General features: G+C 25.9%; 4 protein-coding genes across 6 annotated transcripts; 2 read left to right on the top strand and 2 right to left on the bottom strand.

Moving 5' to 3' along the window:
* Positions 1 to 473: 473 nt before the first annotated feature.
* On the bottom strand, positions 474 to 10,878 carry LOC132928901 (structural maintenance of chromosomes protein 5). 2 transcript variants are annotated; one of them, XM_060993847.1, is made up of 21 exons: positions 10,804 to 10,878; positions 9,515 to 9,692; positions 8,846 to 8,987; positions 7,776 to 7,931; positions 7,569 to 7,698; positions 7,376 to 7,499; positions 6,440 to 6,557; positions 5,870 to 5,998; positions 5,613 to 5,805; positions 5,410 to 5,535; positions 5,149 to 5,309; positions 4,860 to 5,071; positions 4,579 to 4,742; positions 4,366 to 4,498; positions 3,216 to 3,462; positions 2,972 to 3,148; positions 2,662 to 2,898; positions 2,357 to 2,584; positions 2,099 to 2,281; positions 1,923 to 2,015; positions 474 to 837 (listed from the first exon to the last, which is right to left on the bottom strand). In XM_060993847.1, exons 2-21 carry the CDS (start codon positions 9,640 to 9,642, stop codon positions 775 to 777), a joined length of 3,144 nt encoding a protein of 1,047 aa, XP_060849830.1. In that variant the 5' UTR covers positions 9,643 to 9,692; positions 10,804 to 10,878; the 3' UTR covers positions 474 to 774. The 2 variants fall into 2 exon arrangements, with proteins under 2 accessions (XP_060849830.1, XP_060849829.1); XM_060993846.1 differs by having other exon boundaries at positions 10,800 to 10,877.
* A 161-nt stretch (positions 10,879 to 11,039) lies between these two features.
* Positions 11,040 to 18,776, top strand: LOC132928903 (AN1-type zinc finger protein 4-like). 2 transcript variants are annotated; one of them, XM_060993851.1, is made up of 8 exons: positions 11,040 to 11,570; positions 11,813 to 12,053; positions 12,123 to 12,318; positions 13,095 to 13,229; positions 13,299 to 13,428; positions 15,508 to 15,797; positions 16,058 to 16,477; positions 18,418 to 18,776. In XM_060993851.1, exons 2-8 carry the CDS (start codon positions 11,891 to 11,893, stop codon positions 18,455 to 18,457), a joined length of 1,374 nt encoding a protein of 457 aa, XP_060849834.1. In that variant the 5' UTR covers positions 11,040 to 11,570; positions 11,813 to 11,890; the 3' UTR covers positions 18,458 to 18,776. The 2 variants fall into 2 exon arrangements, with proteins under 2 accessions (XP_060849834.1, XP_060849833.1); XM_060993850.1 differs by lacking the exon at positions 18,418 to 18,776 and adding an exon at positions 16,716 to 17,477 and having other exon boundaries at positions 11,043 to 11,570.
* A 542-nt stretch (positions 18,777 to 19,318) lies between these two features.
* On the bottom strand, positions 19,319 to 21,099 carry LOC132928904 (eukaryotic translation initiation factor 3 subunit F-1). The gene is made up of 6 exons (XM_060993852.1): positions 20,840 to 21,099; positions 20,704 to 20,774; positions 20,423 to 20,640; positions 20,166 to 20,257; positions 19,652 to 19,911; positions 19,319 to 19,589 (listed from the first exon to the last, which is right to left on the bottom strand). Exons 1-6 carry the CDS (start codon positions 20,946 to 20,948, stop codon positions 19,503 to 19,505), a joined length of 837 nt encoding a protein of 278 aa, XP_060849835.1. The 5' UTR covers positions 20,949 to 21,099; the 3' UTR covers positions 19,319 to 19,502.
* Positions 21,100 to 21,257: 158 nt separating this feature from the next.
* Positions 21,258 to 24,160, top strand: LOC132928902 (sec1 family domain-containing protein 1). The gene is made up of 2 exons (XM_060993849.1): positions 21,258 to 21,416; positions 21,966 to 24,160. The coding sequence occupies exon 2, from the start codon at positions 22,121 to 22,123 to the stop codon at positions 23,987 to 23,989; it is 1,869 nt and encodes a 622-aa protein (XP_060849832.1). The 5' UTR covers positions 21,258 to 21,416; positions 21,966 to 22,120; the 3' UTR covers positions 23,990 to 24,160.
* Positions 24,161 to 26,020: the final 1,860 nt, after the last annotated feature.

The following is a 26,020-nucleotide window of genomic DNA, read 5'->3' on the forward strand; positions in this document are numbered from 1 at the left end:
GGTTTTTTTTTTAACAAGTATTGTGATAGAATTTTTTTTTCGGTATACATTCGTATTGATTTTCACGGCTGCCATATATATATATATATACAAATATTTTTTTTCAACTAGGTACTGTGTTTAGATTTTTATATAGTTATTATTTATTTATTAATAATAATATATTGTGTATTTGTAATAAAAAATTAAATAATTCATTTGAATATAAATATTTATATACTATTATGGGTTAATTAGTGCCTTAACACATTATTATTATCAGTTTTTTTTTTTGTATATTTGATTTTAGATAATCATTATGATGTGAGTTGATTATAAATATTTAATTGTACAATCTTTGTTTATTATTATTATTATAATCATTATTTTTTTTTTTTTTAGATATTATTTAGATGGTAGATATTAAGTATAATTTTTATGAGTTGGTGTATAATAAATTTGTGAATTGAATAATAATAAAAAACAAAACAAAATTATTGAAGAATGTCATTTTTAATGTTTATATACGTATAAATAATATACATTCAAAACAGTTACACATTGCTCTTATGAATATTTAAGACTTCAATATTTTATGAATACAAACATGAAACATAAATCTTAACAATAACTCATAGCACTGTAAATAACATAACATAAAAATATAAATAATTAGGTAAAAATTAAAAAATTGAACAATCTTAATACTAAATAGAAGAAGAACACAAAATATTTGAAATATTGAGTCATTCTTATAAGTGATAGGATAAAAAAAATCCCTATGGTCATGTTTCTTTATTTATCAATACAAAATATAATGTCCACTGTGGTGTTTTTAAATGTGAGGTTCTTGATTAACTGAAATTATAGTATAAAAAATATTAAATTAAAATACAATTCATTTCAGTTACTACTTATAATATTTTGGGTATGTTTAAGCTAATATTAAACTAAAAATATTATTTAGACATGACAACAGTGTACAATACAGTGGCGTGGTGAACATAGGTCCCAAACGGGTATTTGCCTTTGTCAAACTTTGAGGGGGTACCCCCTTACCTGGCACCAGTGTATTTGTAGACCAACATTCATGTATACTGTATTTTTAATTAGGCAAGAGAATGCGGGAAACTTTGGGTAAACCAACACTTTCATTATACAATTTAATAACTTAAATTGTGTAAATACAGAAAAAAAATATTGGCACTTAATAAAATTTATGCCAATATTAATTGGCTGAGTAGTGGTGGGAGATCTAAAAATATGTATTTTCCCACAGTTAATATTTAATTTATCATACCACTGGTACAATATACTATTCAATTATAATGATCATCTAAGACAGCACACTTGGTATTATCATTGATTATAGAATAGATTATTCTATAACCAATGGCATTATGGTATCTAATGATGTAAGTTTAATTAGTATACTAAAAATTATTTTGTTAATGATTGTAGCCATAATAACTTTTAAGTTGAAAAACAAAAATTTTAATACATACTCATCTCATTAATAATAATTATTATATATATGTACTTAAATTATTAAATTTAACAACAACTATATTATGATAACCAAATTATTTTCATCACAAATGTCATTTGATTTAAGAAAATAATTAATTGATAAAGGATTATTTTACATTGATATGATACAAATATTTGAATTATAATATAATATTGAAAAAAACCTATGTAGGTAGATTCAATACAGAAGGTACACATTTTTAAAGAACATTTTCATTATATGGACATAAAATATGCAATTATTTGATATTGATTTATAATAAATTATTTGGCTGCAATATTTAAAAAAAAAAATTAATTCTATAAAGACATACTTAATAGTGGCGTACTGCATTTACTATTAAAGTAAAATAAAAACTATTAAATTTAATAGAAAAAATTCTCATTCTTTCATACAAATACATTTAACAGACCTTTGGTGTAACTACAAAATATTGATTTTTCCTGTCTTCAAATAACTCCATAAACAATTCCATCAATTTCCTTTCATAGATTTTATCCATGCCCTACAAAATAACATTATTGTATATCATTTATACAGTTATCTAATATCTAATATTATCATAAATGTTTCATTTTAATAGCCAACCTGATTAATTTCATCAACAATTCTAAATGGAAAATGTGTGACTTCTTGGAGGGACAACAAAAATAATGCTGTTGTCAGTGCACGTTCACCACCACTTTGGGTTTTAGCATCTAATAGCCTCAACGAAGGAATATCATTTCGAAATTGCACCTTTATCAATAGCCCATATGCTTCAAAATCATACTATAAACCATCAATTAGATTTAATTCATAAATTATAATCATTGCCAATAAGAATAACAGTTACAAAATATTTACCCTTGTTACGCCAATATCCAATTCAATTATGCCACTACAACCAAATGATTTGAGAAACTTATGGAAATTTTCACTCAACAAACCTGTAAGTTCTTGTATTTTCGGTAACCATTCAGAGTGTAATCTATCAATTTCATATTCTTTGGTTTGAGCATTCTGGTTTAAACTTTCCAATTTCTTTTCCAAATTTTTTATTTTTATTTTTCGTTCTTTGTATTCTTTTATTAACTATAATATAATCAACAGAAAATATAACTAATGTGTATTTATTATTATGATAAATTATTTTTTTGTTCTCGATTTACTTGAGGAGCATTTGGATCAATATTCAGGCAGTTCAGTTTGGCTTTTTTCTCAACCATTAATACATCTAATTCTTCAATCTCAGACTGCTCTATATCATCAAATTTTTCCTTGAAAGGTTGAAATAAAGTTTTATCATATGGAGACACTCCTCTAGACCAATGTATAGCTACATCAAGCATTTTCTTAAATTCCGAATCCAACTTTTGTATGTACTTCAGGTACTCGTTGAAATTGTTCTAAAAATAAAGATGTAAATCCTAAAAGGTTTAATTAACTAAACAAACAATTTAAATTCACAAATATCTATACCAAGTTAGTTTCATAGAGTTTTTTCAATTGCTTCAAAACTTTATTTTCTTCTTCCATATCAACATGACAATTACTGACAACAAAGGTTGAAGCAATCAGATATTTTATACTTGTTGAATAACTGTCCAGCATCTCAATAATTCCATTCATTGAATCAAAATACTTATTGGTTAATTGCTAACAATACAAAGACAATAAACAAACTGATATATGATTAATATTTAATATAATATAATAAACAAACCGAATTTTGGCTTAATAATTTGGTCAACCTTTCTTTTTCTGTTTTAAGTTCACTTTGTTTAAACTCCTTATCTTTGATCATTTTATCATAAGCTTGTTGCCTATTTTGAAATTTCATAAAACTTCCTTGTATTTCTTTTTTTCTAGCAATAAAAGGCTGACGACTATCTTCAGCCATTCTGAGCTGATTATTAAATTCAGTTTGTTGTTGTTCAAAATGTTCACAATTTACTCTAGCTTCTTCTTTTCTAGAAAACACATAATAACAAAATTATGTTAAAAACAAATTAATTTATTTAAAAAATGTGAGGACAATTTAGAATACTAATAATAAGTACCTGGAATCATATGTAATTACATATTATTTTCATTAGATAATTAAAAAATAGGTAAGATACAATGAAATTTAATTTCACATATTATTACATAATACATTTTTGTACATTTTTAATTATCATACATATTTTTGTGTTTTTCAAAAATATAATACATGTAAAAATGTAACATACAAAAAATAGTATGAAGTTAATATTATTACTTAACTAAAGATATCCATAAAAAAATCTACTAAATATTTCATCTCTATTTTTGTTCTAACTGTGGTTTCTATACGAAGTGGTTCCAAATTTATGTTACAGTCATTTTATACATGAATATAAGATATTTATAATAGAGAAAAATATTTACAGTAGAACCTCTCTAATCCGTCACCTTCGGGACTGGGGGTGTGGTCGGAACGCGAAAAAAGTCGGATTTTCAGAATATAGAGAACCCTGATAAGGGAAATATTAAACTAGCGATTAATTTTATATATTTACTATAAATTGGAAATTACAAATGTATTTATATCGATAATACTATGGTCGGATCAACCGGCGTGGCGGATGAAGGGTTCTACTGTATATGAAAATACTAAAATAGTTTAAAATGACCTGAAATTACAAAAAAAAAAATTTAAAAATATAAAATAAAATGCAAAATAAATATAAGTTAATATTTATTAATATTCATGTTTAATCATTTTATCATTTCATTCTTTTTTTCTTAGTAATATATTTTAGCTAAGAAAATATCATCAAAGTAATTCAAAGATAAATGAAAATAACTAATCATAAGCAAGTAAGAATTATACAATTGTAATAACAATTTACTTGATAGTCAGTGATTTTATCAAATTTGAGTCTACAGAAAACAACAAAAATTGTGCCTCATTTGATATTTGTGTTTGACGGGTGATCTTTTCTCCTGTATAGTTTGAAGTTTTTATATGGACTTGATCATTACCTATAAATACAATTATATCACATAAAATAAAAATACAATTAACAATAATAAATATTTCAATTTCAATTTTGTTGCATTACCTGCAAAAAAGAACCCAATATTATTGGGTAAATTCTGTAGATTATTAATAACTTCCTTGGATCCAATAGGTATATTTTGCATGTCATAATTTCTAGCTAGATATCTCCTTATAACAGTTGGAGCTTGTATCATATCTAATGCATATGAATGGAAACCAAATTGTCTGTTTCAAAAATGAAAATATGTTAAGTTTGTATACAAATAAATAAAATAAAATAAAAGTTTTTATAAGATCAAAAAAAAATTGTTTTATTAAGTATTTTGAATTTTCATTGCTTACCTTAAACTATTTATATCATAATTTGGTGTCTCGTTAATGTGAATATTGGCAGGAGGAGCTGAAATTGAATTTATTCTTTGCCAACGTTCTTGTTTTACTATTTTATTAAATGTAGTCAAATCTTCTGCATACTCAAAAACAAATGCAATCATATCCCGATAATTAATAATGTTTTCTATGTACTTGGCATTTTTTTGGTCATGTACTTCAATCTATTATCATTATTAATTTTATAAACACATAATTAAAAACTTAATAAATAATAAATAATGTTTTTAATATTAAATACCTGAGTGAATAATGGTTCAAATACTTGTCCATGAAAAATTTTTGACTTGTCACAATTTCTTAGCCATTTAATTGCTTTCCACATTTCCGGAAACTTTCTCTGCAGTAATTGATTTTTGCCATCCTCTTTTCTTTTTTCACGTTCAAGTTCTTGATCAATACCTTAATAAAAAAATATAAATAGTTAAATAAAAATTAAATAAATATTGTATGAAACTAATATAACATATCATGTTTACATAAATAGTTTGAAAATACTAACCATACATTTTTTCAGTTAGACCTTTCAATTTATTTTTAACACTCTCTAAGTTATTCCTCACAGGATAAATATTTGAATCGATGCTTTTGATGCTTTTATTAATTTCGTTAAGTTCCAATTTACACTCTGGATAAGATATAATTACTCATTTCAGTATCAAAAATATAAAATGAATGAAAAAATATTCAAGACCTTAATTTTACCTTCAACATTTAATGTTTCATTTTTTATACTCTGTAACTTCTCTTCCATAACAGATATTGACTCTGTAAGGTCTTCAATTTTTATTGAACTTTTTCTAGCAGTTTTTTTCAAATCATTTAAATCAGATACATGACATTCAGCAGCTCCAACATGATTACTAAGTTTTTCTATTAACTTACTTACTATATTTGCCTAAACGAAACATACATATTTTTAAATTATTCGAAATGTTATATAGGTAGGTTTAGTAAATTACATTCTGAAGAACCACATTTTTCAGATTATTTTCTCCTAATTTTTTATTATTAATTATTTCTCTGTGCTGATTGATAAGACTCAAGGCAGCATTGTTATGTTTTTTTGATTCTTCAAATTTTTTTCTTTCCTATGAACAAAAATATGGGAATAAATATAATATAAAAGTTTATCACTTTTAATAATATTGGTTCATATCATTCAAAAAAATAATACAATGAAAGATATTTAATTTTTAATACATTGGTGTAGTGGCAAATCCACATATTCTAACACTTAGACAATCATGCCCAAGGCCATCATTTTATTTATAATTTACACAGTTATTCCAAAAGAAGATTAATTAACACCATTAATAATGATATATTTTGTAATCAATGCTGACTATAAATATAAATTTGTAGATTAATATCATGCAATTTTCAATAGTTTTATAAATATTTAAAATAATATTTTATTATAATAATGAAATTCTTACTGAGTGAGCCTCAACACACCCCAACACAAATACACAACCACTATATAAATACAGTTCTGTGAACCATAAAAAAATATAAAAATATATACATACACTAGAAATTTGTTGCCAAGCTAATATATATAAGGACCAACATCTCTTCTGTAACACAGTCAATAACTGTTCTTCTAATAATTTTTTTTCCGTGAATGTATTGACAATTGTTTCCAATCTATAAATGAAAAATTTTAAGATAGAATTAATAATATAGGTGAATGAATTCAGAGAGATTGAAAGCAGTGACTTTCTGTCGTTCTTCTAGTCCAACAAATTAATATAGAAGAGTTTTGATGTGTTCTATTCCCAATACACTAATTGTTCCAATAAAACGATAAATTCTGAAAACAAATTTGAATTTTATGTTGTCGTATCAAGTATACTTATTAAATTTTATCTTTTAAATTAAAAAAATAGTTATATCACAAAAGTAAAATCTAAAAAGATATTATAATAAAATTATTGAAAAAAAAATCAAAAATTTGGTAAAGTTTATCTGATGTAGATTTTAAGACAAATTTAAATTATTTATTAAAATTTTTTTTTACCACGTGCTTATCTCATAAGAGATGTAAACGGAATCATTCTCATTACAAAATATATTAAATAGGCTCCCTACCTTAAAGTGAGAAAAATGTAGGCTAAATTTTCATGACAACCTAGATAGTCGACAACACAACAAAACACTATATTCTGTCTCAAAGTAGAATAAACTAAGCGTCAACCAGTTTCCATCCAGTGGGCTTCTTACACATAACAGCATAGGTAACGACCGATGGAAGGGGAAAAAAGTGAATAGAACTGATGTATTCTATTTTGAGTATACACGTTATTTAGATATACAAACTGTATTTGTTCTCTCATAACACAGGCTTTATTAGATTAATTGGTACATTAGTAATAGTCGATAGAACCAATCTAAATATCTATGTTGAGTGTATAGTGGACAAAGACAGTTTACTACTTTCAATTCCTTAAAGAATACAAGCTTACTTTAGATTTACAGCAGTTTCTGATCTGATACTATCTTGTAATTTCTTTTTATCGCCATCATATGTGGTTATACTATCAGCAAGAGTTTTTAACTTTTCAAAATTGATCAATAAGTCTTTATTTTCTACATTAATATAATTAAATAATTTAATAAAAGCCATTTATCAAATCTTAAATCTTGTTAAAAGCTTACCTATACTTTGTAAAGCATTTATTAATAAACCTTTAGAATCTAATTTTGAAAAATCTTCTAATCTGTCTTGTGGTAAAAACTGACATAAGTTATGCACTTTTATGTTAAAGCTTTCAACAACATCAATGTACTATAAGTAGAATAAAAAAGTGACAATATTCATTAACATTAAACAAACAATTTTACAATATTTTTTTAAATATTTACTTTTTTTTTTGAGACTAAGATACTATTGACATAATAGTGACAAGTTTCATTGCTGGCAAATATTGTCCTTCTCAAATTCATATTTTGATTTGATCTTTTGTAAAGTTCTATAGAAATATCTGCTACAGATTTACCTTGTTTTACAAATTGACTGACCTACAAGTAAATTATACATAATAATAGTTTAATACAATATCAACATTCAAATTAAAAGATGTTTTAATGATTACTTATGTTTATTTATTTTTTTACATACTTATTAGTTATTATTTTTAGAACATTCAAGTTTAACATGAAAATAATGTACATTGATATATATTTCCTCGAGCTAGTTACAAATATTTTGACTCAATAGTGACTATGCTACATAGTACATATGACTATATGAGTATAAAAATTGTATCTAAAAATTAGTTATGAATATTTTTATTACAAGTATAAATGTATACTTTAAATGCACATTTAAAAGTTTTTTAAAACATGAAAGTCATTGCTCTAGTGAATAAATAATGATACTTAGAACTCTCATATTTTAAGATATTGATCATTGATTCTCAATTGCTATTATCATTCATGGAATATGGATAACACATTTACATATTAACCTTCATCGGAACGAATCAATTTTTTTATTTAAAAATGATAGCTGATACAACAGAATTAATAAACGGAAAAAATCACATATTGTTTTTAATCATCGTCCAATTAATATTATAGCTACAGATGCTGCAGTTGTATTCATATTGAACTTATAGAGAAAGTATTTGCAGGAGAAGACAGTGCTTACTCAGCTTCTCCTGTATCTAGTCACGCATTTATTACTAATTGATATGTTACAAATAAGTAAAAAATTGCCTGATAATATTTGATGATGCAGGGTCGGCCTGGGTACCTGAGGGCCCACACAGGAATTATTTTCTGGAGCCCAATAATAATTTTATACTGTATTTTGCGGTAACACAAGTACAGGGGCCCAGGAACTATAATACGGCAAGTGCCAAGGCAGGAATCCCTGCCCTCCGGTCATGGCCAGGCCGACCCTGTGATGATGTTACTAAAATTATACTAACTTTGTCTCCTCTATTAATATCCTTTGGATTACCACCAAATCCTAATATGAGAGCTGTAACAATTGATGATTTTCCAGATCCATTGGGCCCAATTATTAAATTCAGTTTTGAATGTGGAGTATATACAACTTCAGTAAAAGTCCTGCAAAATCAATAAAAATGTATATCTTTGGCTTATTAGGTAATGTTTTTAAAACTTCAAATTTCTTTAAAAAACATTCAATATAATTGTTGGAAATAGATATTAAGTATTCATATAATTGTAAAACTCTTAACTACACATAGTAGTAAAAACCAAATAAAATTAAATAAATACTCACATTACAACAATTAATAACTTTGATATATTTCCATACTAAATAAAAAATTACTTCTATATTACTTGTAAACAGTATAAGAATGTGTGTAAAATAACAGTCAACTAGTATTAAGTAGACATAATACAATGGCATTGCATTACATATAGTTAAACAGTAAAATAAATAAGTTATGAATAATTTTATAAATCAACTAGACGCTTAAATTAAAATTGTATTATTATACTTAGTTATATTTGTATAAAATAGTAATTCATGTAATCTATGTGAGACTATTTATACAGTATAAAATTCTAAAATAAATATGTAAAAATTAAAAATGATAATTTAATGGATATAAAAATCAACTTACATGAAATTCTTTAATTCTACTTTGACAATTGAACCATCGACCATGTGATCAATTTTACGTTTTTTGTTTAAAACTTCTGAGACTTCTGAATCATCACCACTTCGGGAAGTTGATGCGGAATTTTTCATTATGATAAAATAGTAGAGAAAATACTCAAGAATATTTTATACTTGACGTACTTATAAAAATAGTAAAAACTCGTTGAATGCAAATATATCATACAAAATTACTATCAATCCAAAAACAAAAATTTAAACCTAAATCACATCTAAATAAAACGTTGAACATAATTCCACAGTTTATAAAAGATAATATATTTTCGATGAAAAACAATCATGCATTACTTTTGATGGTTTCCAAAAACATACAAGAATTATTAAAACGGATAAGAAAAATAGAACAATTGACTACAGTATCGTCGAAAGATCGGACATGTTCATAAATGAAAAAGTAATTATTCCATTACCACGAAAACAAATTTGAAATTCTAGTTAGAGGCTATAAACTGTGAAATAAATACTCAATAGGTACTCGGTATAACTATAAAAGTCTTTAAGTCTTTTGTCCATACAAGATTATAAGATAAAAATGATAAAATACAATCGTCAAACGGTATTTTAGCAGTTCCGAGTTCGTCTAAAATAGTAAAATATAAAAAAGAAGATAATAATTGAATAATAATTGATAACAAATGGCGCGAAAGTTAACAAAGCAGTGTCGCTACATACGGTAATCTGAAAATTATTTCTCGACTACTAACTACTCGACCTTTGTATATATTATATTATTATTATGACTATTGTTCTGTGTTATGACTACGAAAAGATATACTAATTATATTTAGTAAATATTTTAGATATATTTAGTACCTATTTTAGTATACCTTAATATTGATGATCACATTTAAAAATATTATATATAAATAAACTATAAAGTATATCAAACCGATGTATGACGTATTTAATAAATAGACAAAAATGGATCCGTTTTTTCATGATAAATACACCTTAATACCTTTTATAATACATAAAAATGATATGACATAACCATTAACCATATAATAATTATTATATTAATGAACATTGGACATAGCAAAAGGTTTTTATTTGTGGTCTGTGCCTTAACTGTTGGTTTGCTGAGTAAGGAAACTGAGGATTATTATAGGACTACTGTAGGAGTCGTGACTTCGCAAAGGCCAGAGATTTATAGATAATATATTATATTTAAATATAATAAAATGGACAATGCACATAAAATATGGATATTGTACACTAAATAGGCGTACCTACGCAAGAGGCAAGAGCTTAGAACCTTAGACTGGTGAGTGGTGACAGTTGATGGTAGACGGTGTTGATGAGCGGCGGAGAGGGAAAGGGAAACTGAAAAAGAAATTGATACCAAGGAGGTGTCGCGAATTCGTGATTCCCACGATAGAGGTCGTGTGTCGTCGGTCATCGTCGTAATATTATTATTTTTATTTCGCCATAATTTATTATCTCTCCGTCTCCGCAGTCCACAGTCCTCAACACTTCCGTTCGGGGGTCCCCCACACGGCACACACCTTTCCAACAACAACGACACCGTCCTCGCCGCCGTCGCCGTCGTCGTCTTCTCTTTTTTGATTTTTTCTTGACGCGCGTACACTTCGGCGCACGAGCGCGCGACGTCCTTGTCGGTGGATTAATCGTTTGTTATTTTTTTTTATTATTATTCACCATCCGCTTCGTAACAGTGTGTTCAAATTCAACAATATAATAATAAAGAAAAAAGTCTATTATCATTAGTTCGATCACCTACTGACCCACCACCATCACCAACGGCGAAATAGCTACCATTTCCGCATTTAAGTCATTCACATTTCACGTTAGGCGCCTGCGAAATTACAATCACTAATACCCACTACCTATAGTATCGCCTCTTTGTCTTTCCGAGACGCTCGTTACTCATCACCTGGGAGGGCCGACGGATTTACACAACAATCATCGAGCTGATTGTAGGTAGTGGACTTCAAGTGTCATACTTCGAATTTGCCATTAAAGACATCGTTTTGGAATAAGTAAGTATTTACCTATGCGTCGTTCAAATGCAATAAATGTTTAAACAAAATATAAAATGCGTTTTATTATTGTGTATTTGGCTCTGAGGCCTAAGGTCACATACTATCTCACTGTATATAATAATGGCATATAACATATATGTTTTAAATTATAATCTCAATTCAGTAGCTATTGAACTTTGTTGCACCATTTATGGCAACTGAGTATGATGTCATCATTACTATACATTTCATTTTTCCAGGTGTTGTTGTTTTAACCGGAATAATATAATGTTTAGACAACAATAGTACGACAGTATACCTTGTAAATTCACTTAGGTATGTCACGCAAACAAAAATGGAGATCAAATCCTGAAAATGAACAATTGGATGAATCACCCATATCGCTTACTATTGAAACACTGACGGGTACAGCATTTGAAATTACTGTGTGCCCAACAGACTATATAAGTTCATTGAAGTCACGAATACAACGTGTTGAAGGTTTGTGTTATAATTTAATATCTGTTTGTCTGTTATATGGTATTCAATATTTTAATGATTATTCCTCAGGTATACCAGTTAACCAACAACATTTGCTCTTAGGCGAAAAAATATTATCTGACCATACAACTATAGCTAATAATAATCTTCATGATGGATCAACATTGCGACTGGTATTGTCCTTACAAGGTGGACCCATTGGCACAAGTCGTAGAATGCTGCCCTTGGACAATGAAACTATTCGACAATTGGTTAATCTAAATAAGTAAGTAATATTTTATAAGCAAAGATAAATTATATCTCAAACACAAACTTATAAATGACTCAAAAATCAGAATATACAAATTTACTTAATGTTTAATAGCATAATAACCATAAATCTAAAATTATTATTTTCGTAAGTACTTTTAATTTATACAATATAATCAATAGAGATTAATAAACAAAACATAGGTGTATACTAAAATTGTAGATACTAAAACTAAACACAAGTAAAATTAGTTAACTATATCCTTATTTTATAGGTGATATTAATGAAGATTTTTTTCTAAGTTAAATTTCCTATAAAATAAATCTGTTAGTATTCTTATAATGCACTGGATTCTGATAACTGATACAAATGATTTGATCATTTTCCATTTTTTGAAAATTCTAATTCAGTATTTAGGGAATTCAGAATATATTACCATAAACTCATTAAATTATAGTGTTATCATGACTAAACTTTTAATCACTATTACTGACATACCAATTATGTAACAATTTTAGATTATAAGTGAAAAGATAAATGTTTTGAATTTATAATGATAGTTATTTTTAGATTTGCTTTCTATAAATACCAAATACTTATATATTTTTTAAATCTGCTTTATGATTGGGAATCAAACCTAGTTAGTGACTTAAAAATTTATAAAGAAGTATTGGGAAAATGATTATTGATTTTTGGTTCTCTGAATTTTAAACCCATCATATAAATTATATCATAATATAATTTCTCTTATGTAATCTTATCTTACATAATTGTTATTGTTACATTTACAGAAAAGAAATATTGGAGGATGCACCTCCAGGTAGTAAGCTTGCAGTCTTGATATTTCGCGAAGGTGAAGTAATTAACTTACTTCGTGTAATTGAAAATAGTGATGGTTCGTTAACAAATTTAAAAGAATCCACTAAGTAAGTTTTAAAATATTTCTGAATTAATTTTTTGATAATATAATATATATATGAAAAAAATGTGTCTAGAAAAATATCTACAGCAGAATTACCAAAAAAGAAAAAATCTAAGCCATCTGTTGAAAATAATACAACATATCTCAAGATGATGCTGTTGAAACATAATTTAGAAACACTTTCTATTTCTTCAAAATCTAAAGTAAGTTTAATTTTTCTTTAAAATTATTTTTGTAGTTTATTACCTATTCTTTCATTACTTATTGATAGGTATTATTTTAGTATCAAATACTACACTTTTAGTACGTAACCTGGGATCCACTAATACATTTTAAGTTTAAACTAAATATTTAAAAATTACTAATTAATTTCTTTAGCCTGAACTGCTGAAGCTATAAGTATGGCATTTGGCCAGTTATTTCTTTATATCATGTAGAAACCCACTTAGAAGGGATTTTACAAAATTCATTCTCTAAAAAATGGATAATATTATTTTTTAACTTAATATACATACTCTGTAAATCTTTAATAGTCATTATAATTGTGTATTATTTTAGACCTGTATTTTTTATTTGGTCAACACTAAATGAGTATTAAAAATAATGTTTAATTTAAATTACTGGAGTTTAAGAAAGATTAAATCTACTGGCATTATTTAATTTGTCATAGATAACGCCGTGTAAGATAAGCTATTTATAAATATAACACTTTACTAGTGTTAAGTATATAATCAAATTCCAATTATTCACAATTTGTTCAAAGACAAGGCAAGTTCTTGATACCCAATTTCTGTAGTTGTTTTTATTTTAGACTAGTTAAATAATTTTAATTTTTAGTTGTTATTCATGATAGGTATAATTATTGCCAATATACCAGTTTACCATTTAATTGTAAATTTGTACTTAACTATTAACATTTTATTGTTTTTAAAAGTTAATACTAAAAAAGTGAAATATAAAATAAACTTTACTTTTTTAATTATATACTTTCAACGTATTTTTCAAAATTTACACTGTAACCATTTTATCATATAAACGTAAAATATTTATAATCAATAAAAATTTTTAGTATGAAAGTTTTTTTATTTATAAATGATAATTCATCTAAAATTATTATTAATTTTTGTATTCTTTTACAATATTTTGGGGAGGTTTTAGGAATCAGTTTAAGAAATTAAAAAGGGAACCTATACTTTTTTGCAATCGTAAGTGAAGAATTTTTTCAAAATATTGGTAAGAAAAGTAGTAGACTAACATGTATGGTACCCCTACCATTTCACTCCTCTAATCTAAACTTTAACTACTCATCTAAATATTGATTTTTAAGTATCGAAATACTTTGAAAAAATTATTCCCATTAGGATTGCAAAGTACTGGTTTACCCATTTGAATTTCTTAAGTTGATCAATAAAACCCCACCTAAAGTATTAAAAATATAAAAACTACTTATCATTTTAGGTATTTCTAAATAAAAAAAACCTTTATACATACATTTTTCTCTAATATGAATATTTATATAATACAATGGCTATAACATACATTTTGAATTACCCTGTAAGTATAGGTACTCAGTAAACTTCTTTTTTATCTGAACAGAGCAATGAATGTATTGATTTTTTAGTGATGTGTTTGTATGTATACTTTATTTGAAGATACATAATAGAAAGTATTTTTTGATCTTCAACATTGAGAAATTTTTCTTGCAAAAAAAATTGTCTCTAATTTAAGCTATGATGGGTCAACAATAAAAATTTCCTAGTACTGTTCTAATTAATTTTAAGATAAGATTTACAAAAAAAAAAAATAAGAATATTTACTCAAAACAAATTTTTAATTAAATAATTAACTCTGTCAATGATTTTATTTTTAATGTACATATGTACTGGTTTATAATATACTCTTTTATTAATTATTTTCATCAATATTATATAAAATGGTTTAATATTCATTGTTAGTTTCTTTTGAGAGTTGAGGGAAAGTTACTGTAATGATTTTGTTCACGCTCTACTTATTTGTGACTATTCACCTAATCTCATGGCTTAATTACATGGCAAGTTATTTTACATTTAATAAAATAACTTTTACTCTAAAAAGAATAATTAAATTAACTTATGTTAATTTATAGTTAAATTTTGAAATAAAATATATAAACTGACCACAATAATATTTCACCTAGTAATTAAGTATATTATTACTACATCTTAATTTATTTTGATTTATATTATATCAAACAATATTTTATTATTTTTTTTAATTAACATAACATTTTTAAAAATTTCCAGTTAAAAAGAACAAAACCTGAACATCGTAAATCAGCTTCAGCACCAGAAAAATCACAAATGAAGACTGAAAAAGATAGTAGCAAGTTACATACATGGAGATTACCTATTGTTCAATCAACTCCTGTTTTGGGGAAATATGTTCGTAGTGCTGAATTCTCAAGAATACCAGTATTACCGACTATCGCTAGTACTACATGCTCGGAAAAGAATGCTAAATCAACTACAACTAGACAACTTTGCCATATCATGAATGAGCCTAGACATACTGGTAGTACTTCAAGTATTGACAGGTAATTTAAACTATCAAGTGTAGATATAAAACATTAAAATATTTTTATCTTATAATTAATTTTGTAAGATTTGATATTAATGTATAATAATAAAATAAATTAAAAAATATTATACTATTTTAAAACTGCAGTTTAAAATTTTAGGTTTAGATTTAATAGTTAAGTATTGTATTGATAAAATGATATAATTGATTAAAATTAATGCAATATGTATTATTTATAAGCTATAATAACATTATTATTTCATGTTCTGATTTCAGTATTTCAGAATCTGGTACTGATATTGATGTGTCCAGCACAGATTGGTCTAGGCGTCCTAGTAGTTCATCATTGGTGTTATCCCATAATATCCACATAAATGTTTCTAGACAAGCGTCACCGACTGAACAAATGACTGCCATGTCCTCCCTGTCTAATAATACTGGATTGGGGGCTATACATAGGATATTGAATAGATCAGATATGCCTATTCAACTTGATGATGATGAAGAACCTATGGAATCAGAAAGTAATAGAATGGAAAAAAAAACCCCAGCTATTGTACCTGAAGATCTGAATCAAACTATACCTGATCAAGTGGTGGAGAAAAAGAAAAAAAGATGCGCTCAATGCAATAAGAAACTAACTATTAGCGCTCAGTATACATGTCGATGTGGGCTTACTTTTTGTCCTGTACATAGGTAAGTTATAAATAAATTTAAATTGTTTTTACAATTATAATAACATTTGAAAATATATTTAATGTGTACTTATTCTAATTCAAAACATTTGTGTTTGGAGCAAAAAAAAATAATCATTTATTTTAGAGTATAAATTAATTATGTTAGGTTTTATTTATTTGTTTCTTTGTTTCTATTTTTTTTAAATGTTAGATCTTAATTGTAAATTCTAACTTGTTTTATTTATATTACATTTTAGGTACTCAGAATCGCACAATTGCTCCTATGATTATCAAAAGAATGGTCGCAATTCTATCGAAAAAAACAACCCTTTAGTTGTTAGGCCCAAGTTACCAAAAATTTAATATGTTGGTTCAGAACACAGAATACATATTATATCTTATTTGTAGATGTAATTTAATAGGTACTCATGACTCACAACCTTTAATGATTGTCTGCATATTGAATTATAAATAATTATTAAAATGCCTCGTTGACCCATTTTTCCGTAACTATGCAATACTTGTTGAGTAATTTAACTATATAATAATTGACTCAAACATTGTTGTTATAGAAGTGGTTTTAAAAGAGCTTTTTACGTGTTCTAACACCAACTTACTAATATAGTTGTTTAATGTTGACTATCTTCCATTTAAGCAATTTATTAAACTTATTATAAGATACTACTCATAATATAATAATTATAATAATAAATAATAATACAATTATAGCATTTTTGGTTGTTAGAATTAAAGTACGGGTAAAAATGTAATTTAACCAAAATATGTAATATTTTTTTTCCTAAATGACCTATTATTTTTTTTTGTTCTTAAATTTATGATGCCTATATTTATGTTTGTTATAAGTTTATTGGCTCTTTAAAATATCTGTAACCTGATATGACAATAAGACATAAGTGGTGTATTGCAATGAATGTTGAATTAGAGTTGAAATTAAAATTTAGTTTTATTTGTGTTAAAAAAAATATAATACATGCATATAGTTTTATATGCACACGAAACATTTTTTTAATTTATTTTAACTATAAGCAATGCAAATCAAAATATAAAAAAAACACTATTGGCAATAGTCAATAGGGTATTTTAAAATATACTACAGAACCACTTTTATTATTAAGTATAGATTTTTCCAGGTCATAGTATACAATTAATTGTGCTCTATTTGTGAATATTAAAAATATCTATTATATTACAAAATGCACAAAAATAACTTTAAAAATGGCAAAGAACTATTAAATGCTTTATTTATAAAAAACAAAATGTGTATATTTAAAAAATACTATATAATTATAAAACAAGCAGTATTTATTCAATGTTAAATTATTATTCATTAGTCATCAAAATATGTTTTTTATAACCTACAGAATGTTATTCTTACAGCACTTAAATAAAAAATAATACAATTGATTCTTCACTTACTTACTAAATTATAAAGTAATTAATATTTTTCTATTGTGTATATTGGATATATTTAAAAACTAGAACTACTGGTTATAATTATTGATTTCTATACTAAATCAATATATACTACTTACAATATTTAAAAACTAAGACAATTATTGAAAAAGGTATAAAGTATAACCATTGGCCTTTGATTGTAGATTAGTGTATTTAATAATTATTGGTACAAGTTATTTATTTAACATACGTAGGTATTAAATGCACTTTGTCATTGAGTAAAACATTAAAATGTTAATGTTCATTTTAAATTCACTAATATTTTTTATAGATGAAAAATAATTCTGAGCAAATATAACTGTCAGCATATTTTACTATTAATACGACGGTAGGTTAATATTTTATCAAAAATATAAAATATTACATTAATATTAGAACTCAAGTATAAAATCCCCACTTAAATTATTACTAAATTACAAGATAATTAATATTTTTATTATTTGTTTAAATTAAATATATTAAATTAACTTAACTTTTGTGCAGAAATGAAAAGAAGAACCTTAAAAGTTTAAAACTGTATTAGAATGGACACCAACGAGGAAGAAACCTCTTAGAAGACAGAAAGAAATAGCTGAATAAAATAAAAGACCCCATTAAACTAAGGGTTCAAGAATGGAAAACATTAATTCAAGACAAGTGGAGGGAAATCCTGATGGTGAAAATAACCCTAAAGTACTGAATGCCAGTAGAAGAAAATAGCTTAAAATATCTACAGTACCTTATGGTTATTTATATTTAAATTATCAGAAAATGAAAAAATTGTTTTTAAAAATATGTATTGATGTGTTAACATACATTTATTATGCATATTTATTTATTCAATAAATTTTTCAGCCTTTTAATTTAGTTACTGTACTGATAGTGCCAGTAGTAATTTAAATATTATATTTTAATTTATGACAAAATGCTTATGATACTTGCTGCACACCTACTACATGACTGTTGCTAACTGTCAGTACTGATAAGGAACAGATCTACAGACATTGTTTTCTTCAGTTGGTTCATGCAAGAATCAATTATAAATTTTTATAGCCAATCTTACTACCTCCAAATCACTTCTCATGCAATAACCGATAATTTGTTCTCCTTTATTTTGGATACATATATGTAATGCACTCCTACTCTATTTCTGATGAATTTCTATTCTTTATTCTACCCTCCCTAAGCATTATCACCCTATATTTAGTATTGAACCTCTACTTTACATTGACTGTCTAACCAATGCAACCTCATTTTTGTTGCATCTTATAACTAATGAGGGTATCATACTACAATACAGGAAAATAATTAGTCTTAAATACTACTAAAATACCAAATATATATATATTTAATTCTATAATATATAGGAAATAAAGGAATATGTATAAAAACCGAAAATAATAAATTTAATTAATAAAGGTTTTTAATTCCATTATTATTGTTTTAAGAATAAGATAAATTATCAATTATTATTATATACTTAAAACCTTTATTAAATTCCTACGGCATAAATTGATTAACTTATGGATGATTAAAGATTATAAATTTTTTTTTTGTTTCGGTCTGTTATAGTAATATACTTGATATATTTATGACAAACTGAGTAATGTGAGTTTTTCGTTGAGTTCTAATTGGGTCTTGGTCAATTGAGATAAAGTAATAACCATCAACAAATCCTAAAAAAATAAATATATATATTATTTATCCTTCTATTAAAAAAAAAATTAAACAGAATTACCTTAACATTGGAATTAAACATTTCTTCAAATCGTTCAGGTGTCACATGAGGTACACTGTGCATAAGGTCAAGTAAAATACGACCAATATGACTGTTGTCAGCTGCATTACAGTCACTTGATGCTAACACCTTATCAATGTAAGATAAAACTACCTCCAAAAGATCAGAGATTTTTGATGATGCTTCTTCTATTTGTATCAGCTCAGCAATTGGTTCTTGACATTTTTGTCCGACAGCTACAGTTTTCTGGCACAAACTTACTAAAAAAAAAGAATCACAAATAAATAAAACTAAAATTATAACAAAAAATGTAATACTGCTAGTAGATTTAAACAATCAAAGCGTAATTCTGAATTATTATTTTTGAGTTTACTTCAGTAATATTATACTTATATATTTGTAAAATACTGTTCCAATAATTTGTACTGGTATAATTAATACCATTACTGTATTACAAATATTTTTAATTATAAAATTTAAAAAAAAAGATAAATATATATAAAAATTGACATACATCCAACTGTTTCAGGTTGATAACATGTAACTTCAATTGGTACATTAATGAACATATTTCCAGTTTTTCCTCCAGGAACACCAATTTGTGTACTATAATATAATATTATAATTAAAATAAGGTATGTAAATATTCATAAAAAATAGAAACAACTAAAAAAATTAAATGCAGAAATAAAAATATTAACATATTAGTCACACTTGCCAGCAAAAATGTAGGCATATATTTTTTTATTTATTCTAAAATCAATAGCTTACCTAATGTATGCTTTTAAACCCATATTATCGTTTTTCAATGTTGTATCCAAAGTGATGTGTACTGGATTGTTACATTCCATCAAGTAGTATTCATGTATAGTTGATGAATGTGTAGTTACTTCGTTACCTGTAGCCCACCATCCAACAATTTGTTCTGATCTATTGACTTTTTGATTCATTTTGAACATATCTGCTGCATATACAATATCAGCCTCCACCTTAAAGTGTATAAAAGATTACAAGTTTAACTATCAAGGAAGAGTTTATGCGAATGTACTAACGGTGTCTTCATATTCTTTATGAGGGACTCCAAAAGAATTAGTCACTTCAACTACACCTTTGTCGACAGTACCTGGAACGTAAGAAATTATAAATGATAGGCCACAGTGTTTTGTATTTAATTTTTTTGTCACTTACCCATCAATGTTCCAATTACTCGATGAGCATCAATATTCCTACGCTCATACGCATCCACAATTTGAAATAACACAACAGGGTGCACTTTTACTTTTAAATTCAACGCCATTGTAATAAACAAAGAAACTGAATTACTGAAATTATAATTAATTTAACAAATTAAATTTCAAAATTTAAACTTATTAAGATTCTTCTTGCAGAGAATTTCAGATACAGAAATTTTTTTATTTACATGAAACAGTAAAGACTAAAGAGAAACGTAAGAATTTATTTTGTGGTTATGTCAGACGATCACGCCGTTCTGTTACTAGGTACTCGGTTAAATACGAAATTGACGTGGTAACTGACAACACTACATTGATAACAAACTTAATTGATAATAATCAAAAGGAAAAGGTATTTAATTATTTTTTATTATTATTATAATTAAAAAATAAAATTGTTCATTTAAATATTTAATTAAAAACCATTACATTTTATGATCTTTTTTAAGTTATTAACTTAAAAATTAACAAAAAAATGTTCATTTAAGTGTTAAAATTTATTTTTGGTCTTATACATTTGGATTTAACTAAAAGTAAGTGTTTTACATACCTATTAAATTTTAAATTCTACTGAGGTCTAAATAAAAAATATTATTTTGTTGAATTAATTATAACATTGATATTACATCGAAAATGAACCATAGAAATCTATATAGTTAATACAATTTATACATAGGTTATCATATAAATATATATACATTTATTTTCAAAATCATCTAACTAAAATGCAATCTTAGCATTTCAATTACTTAAATGTCTTTATTAATTATTGTACCATTTTTAAAATCAATCACCGATGTTAAGTTTCTGAAGGTTTCTAGATTCAAGTTAAAGATCAGTATATATTTTTACCATTTTTATTTTACAATAACCAGTAAGGGTTGGTTATGTCAAAACAACAATTTAAACATCTAAATATTAGTTTTAAAGTTCAGAAATTAATAAAAAAAAGCATTACGACTTTATAATAGGCTAATATACTTTTATATTGGCTTAGACTACAGTGTTAGTCATACTTTACAACAAACACTATCTTTCTCATATATTTATTTTAATTAACTATGTTTTTTATTTTATTTTAGGTGTTTTATCCAGTTAAAAAGTAATATGTATCTATAATTATATCAAGTTTGTAAGATCATTACAAGTCTAAAGACATTTTAGTAATGATATCAATATTTATTCAATAAAATCTTACATAATAAAACACTAACGAATCAATAATAAAATTATAATTATGGCATCTTCAATTCGGGATAAACAAATTGCTGCGTTGAAACAAATGCTCAACTTAAATAGTCCCGAATATAAAGATAATGGCTCAGAACCTGTATGGAAAGTACTTATATATGATCGCCGTGGCCAAGACATCCTATCACCATTAATTCCAATTAAAGAATTACGAGAATGTGGTGTAACATTGCATTTAAGTATTCATTCTGAACGAGATCCTATTCCTGATGTAGCAGCTATTTATTTTTGTATGCCAGATCAAGATAATCTTGATAGAATAGCTCAAGACTTTCAGAATAATGTATATGAAAAATATTATTTAAACTTTATCTCTGCTATTTGTCGTCAAAAATTAGAGGATTTGGCTAGTTCAGCATTACAAACTGAAAATGTAAGTCATGTTCATAAAATTTATGACCAATATTTAAATTTTATTTCTTTGGAAGATGAATTATTTATATTAAGCAATCAAAATGCTCAATCAGTATCATATTATGCATTGAACCGTGCAGATGCTAAAGATACTGATGTAGAAGTAATGATGGATGATACTGTTGATGGATTATATTCAGTTTTTGTAACTCTTGGGACATTACCTATTATTCGCAGTGCTCGTGGTAATGCTGCAGAAATGGTAGCTGAAAAATTAGATAAAAAATTAAGAGAAAACTTAAGAGACACTAGAAATAGTTTGTTTTCATCTGAAAACTCTGGAATATACAATTTTCAACGACCCCTCTTGGTTGTACTTGACCGTAATATTGATATGGCAACACCTCTACATCACACATGGACTTATCAAGCATTAGTACATGATGTATTAAAACTAAATTTAAATAGGGTTACAGTATCTCAAGAGCACAAGAAACCAAAAACTTTTGATTTGGATCCTAAAGATTCCTTTTGGATAACTCACAAAGGAAGCCCGTTCCCTACAGTAGCAGAATCAATTCAATCTGAATTGGAGCATTTAAAGAACTCCGAAGAAGAAGTCAAACAGTTAAAAGAATCTATGGGTTTAGATGGCGAAAGTGATGTGGCTTTAGCAATGATGAGTGATAATACTGCTAAACTGACATCTGCTGTTAACTCTTTACCACAACTATTAGAAAAGAAAAGATTAATAGACATGCATACAGATTTAGCTACTAGCATTTTATCAGTGATTAAATCACGACGTTTAGATTTACTGTTTGAATTCGAGGAAAAAGTAATGAGCCAAGCATCTTTAGATAAACAAATATTAGATATTATAAATGATACAGAAGCTGGAACTCCTGAAGACAAAATGAGATTATTTATAATTTATTACATATATACACATTCCATATCAGATTCAGACATCGATATGTATTCATCTGCTTTAGAGAAACAAGGTTGTGACCTCAGCCCACTTAAATACATTAAAAGATGGAAAATGTTTTCTAATATCACAACAACATCAAATCAGTATGGAGGTGGTACTAAATCTGTTAATATGTTTGAAAAATTAATTTCTCATACTTCCTCATTTGTGATGGAAGGAGTGAAAAATTTAGTAGTTAAAAGACATACATTTCCTGTAACTAGAATTGTTGATGAATTATTAGAAAATAAACAGTCATCTGGCACATCAGATGAATTTCGTTATTTCGATCCAAAACAGCTACGTAATACTGATGGATTTAAGTCAAAAAATAATTTTAGTGAGGTTATAGTATTTATAGTTGGTGGAGGCAATTATATTGAATACCAAAATTTATTGGAATATGTAAGAAATAAAACTGTGTCACCTGGTTTACCACAGTTAAGAATTGTCTATGGATCAACTGTTGTGAACAATGCACCGGAATTCTTAGAACAGCTGTCATTATTGGGTCAAGAGTTACACTAATTTTATTTATACAATAATATTGTGTAATAATTTTATTTTTTTATAATAAATTCAGATTTATATATATTTATGTAAAATGTATTAAGATTAATTTATATTATAATAACTGTTATTGTCATTTATCAAAAAACAAATTAAAAAAATTATAATAGATAAATAATATTATTTAAATACGATTTTAAATACCTACTTTAAACTATCAACTATTTAGTGTTTAATATGGTTATGGAATTAAAGATCAACCTAATATATTTTATTCAAATCTTATTGATTTGCATAAAATTCACTAACTTCGTGGTTTTTTGGTACCTAGATTTTTGCAATATTAGGTAAGTTTAATTATACCTTGAAAATTATGATTGGAAACAAACAACCCATATAATATAACCTAGGTAAACAGAGTAAATCGTTTGGGAAAATAAATTATCAGTGATAATTTACTGTTTTATTATGATTTGAAAATAGCTATATTCTTAAATTATGTTGAATGATGAATTTAATTATTAATTCATTATACCTAATCAAAGTTTATTTTCTTTGTTTCTTTAATTTTATTGTGGAGTGTGCTCGTCCCAGCAATTACTTTGCACCTTGCTTAAAACCAATATTATCAATGGAGCATTGGAGCTTACTACCAGATATAGTAATTTTTTTAAGAGGATATTGTATACAGCTGTATTAGCAAGTGCATAATACTTCATCTTAGTAAATCTACATAACCAGTGGCGCCGAGTACGTACTTATTGTGGTGCAAATGCACCACCTAAAATTGGGGGTGGGTACCTGAGTGACTAGGTCTATATAATTTGGTAAAACTGGCACTTAGTAGCCTAGTAGGCTTTGTGTTTTAAATATTTTCTCAAATTTTTGAATAGGTAATGAATTTTAGGTGGGTGGGTGATATTTTGTGAGAATTGAACCACCTTTTTTAACTGAGCTCGGCGCCACTGTACATAACGATTTCTTACTACAATTTTTTACAGTCTATATTAGAGCAAATTTTATTTTATTATGAGTAAATTTACTCTAACATAAACAATAAATAAACTGCGCTTTATAGTAATAATCAGAATGTATATTATGACACAAACAACACTTTTCCTCTTAATCTAAACTACCATAAAAGTTAATTAAACAAATTATGAAATTTAACAGAAAAACCGAATAGTCACTACTCACTCTATTATATAGTAGTTATCTACCATCTGTCTATCTAGTTTAACTTTGTCATTGAGACGTAGTGGTGGTGAATGTGTAAAATTTGTGTTTAATGTTAAATCATTGAATACAAAAATTGATTTTGGGTGGAGGTCGGAGACAATCTATCAGCTGTCAACTTTATAATATATATTATATATAATACTATGTAAATGTTATTATATACTATATTTATAGATATTTTTGTATGAACAAAAGGAAGTAAGTTTGGTGAATATCACGGTTAAAGATATATCTTTAATCGTGATGAATATTAAAAATTCACAAATTTCACTAAAATTATAAATTGTTATTACATTTGGGCATCAAAATAAAAATAATAAAATATAACTATGTCCTTTGCTAAAAATTACCTGTATAACTATATAAACTTTATGATGTATCATACTATAATATACGTATAATAGTATAAAATAAATAAAAAATAGTTTAACCATGGTCCTATTTCTTTCATATTATTTCTATAAATTATTATTTGACTGTATTTTCCAATATCAGCTGAACCAAATGGAATTGGTATTATTATGGTATATAATAAAATATACAGTAACAGTTTTTTAATTGCAATATAATAATGGTCACTTTTTCAAAACTAAATAAATTTTAAATTCTGACCAAAGCGATGAAAAATTATTGAGTTTCTAATAAAGTAATAAGCTATTACAGTGATGTATCAATGTATGTCTTTTATTTTTCTTATTTAGTCATAAGAAAATGATTAAACAATATTGTTAATTGTTTATAATTTAACACCACACCCTCTCTCCCACATTAAAAATATTGTGTAGTGTGTACGCGATACTGGCTGATTTA

The sequence above is a fragment of the Rhopalosiphum padi genome, chromosome 4 (assembly GCF_020882245.1).
Source record: "Rhopalosiphum padi isolate XX-2018 chromosome 4, ASM2088224v1, whole genome shotgun sequence".
In the NCBI taxonomy this organism is placed as follows: Eukaryota; Metazoa; Arthropoda; class Insecta; order Hemiptera; family Aphididae; genus Rhopalosiphum; species Rhopalosiphum padi.

What these genes read in the sequence shown, in the direction of transcription:
- LOC132928901 (XM_060993847.1), bottom strand. Translation starts at nt 9,642, where the DNA reads ATGAAAAATTCCGCATCAACTTCCCGAAGTGGTGATGATTCAGAAGTC. An exon ending in GTAGAATTAAAGAATTTCAT is followed by an intron (nt 8,988 to 9,514) that starts GTAAGTTGATTT and finishes TTGATTTTGCAG; the next exon opens with GACTTTTACTGAAGTTGTAT. An exon ending in ATAAAATCACTGACTATCAA is followed by an intron (nt 3,463 to 4,365) that starts GTAAATTGTTAT and finishes TGTGTTTTCTAG; the next exon opens with AAAAGAAGAAGCTAGAGTAA.
- LOC132928903 (XM_060993850.1), top strand. Translation starts at nt 11,891, where the DNA reads ATGTCACGCAAACAAAAATGGAGATCAAATCCTGAAAATGAACAATTG. An exon ending in AATTTAAAAGAATCCACTAA is followed by an intron (nt 13,230 to 13,298) that starts GTAAGTTTTAAA and finishes AAATGTGTCTAG; the next exon opens with AAAAATATCTACAGCAGAAT. An exon ending in ACTTTTTGTCCTGTACATAG is followed by an intron (nt 16,478 to 16,715) that starts GTAAGTTATAAA and finishes ATTACATTTTAG; the next exon opens with GTACTCAGAATCGCACAATT.
- LOC132928904 (XM_060993852.1), bottom strand. Translation starts at nt 20,948, where the DNA reads ATGGCGTTGAATTTAAAAGTAAAAGTGCACCCTGTTGTGTTATTTCAA. An exon ending in ATAAAGAATATGAAGACACC is followed by an intron (nt 20,641 to 20,703) that starts GTTAGTACATTC and finishes ATACACTTTAAG; the next exon opens with GTGGAGGCTGATATTGTATA. An exon ending in TCAACCTGAAACAGTTGGAT is followed by an intron (nt 19,912 to 20,165) that starts GTATGTCAATTT and finishes CTTTTTTTTTAG; the next exon opens with TAAGTTTGTGCCAGAAAACT.
- LOC132928902 (XM_060993849.1), top strand. Translation starts at nt 22,121, where the DNA reads ATGGCATCTTCAATTCGGGATAAACAAATTGCTGCGTTGAAACAAATG.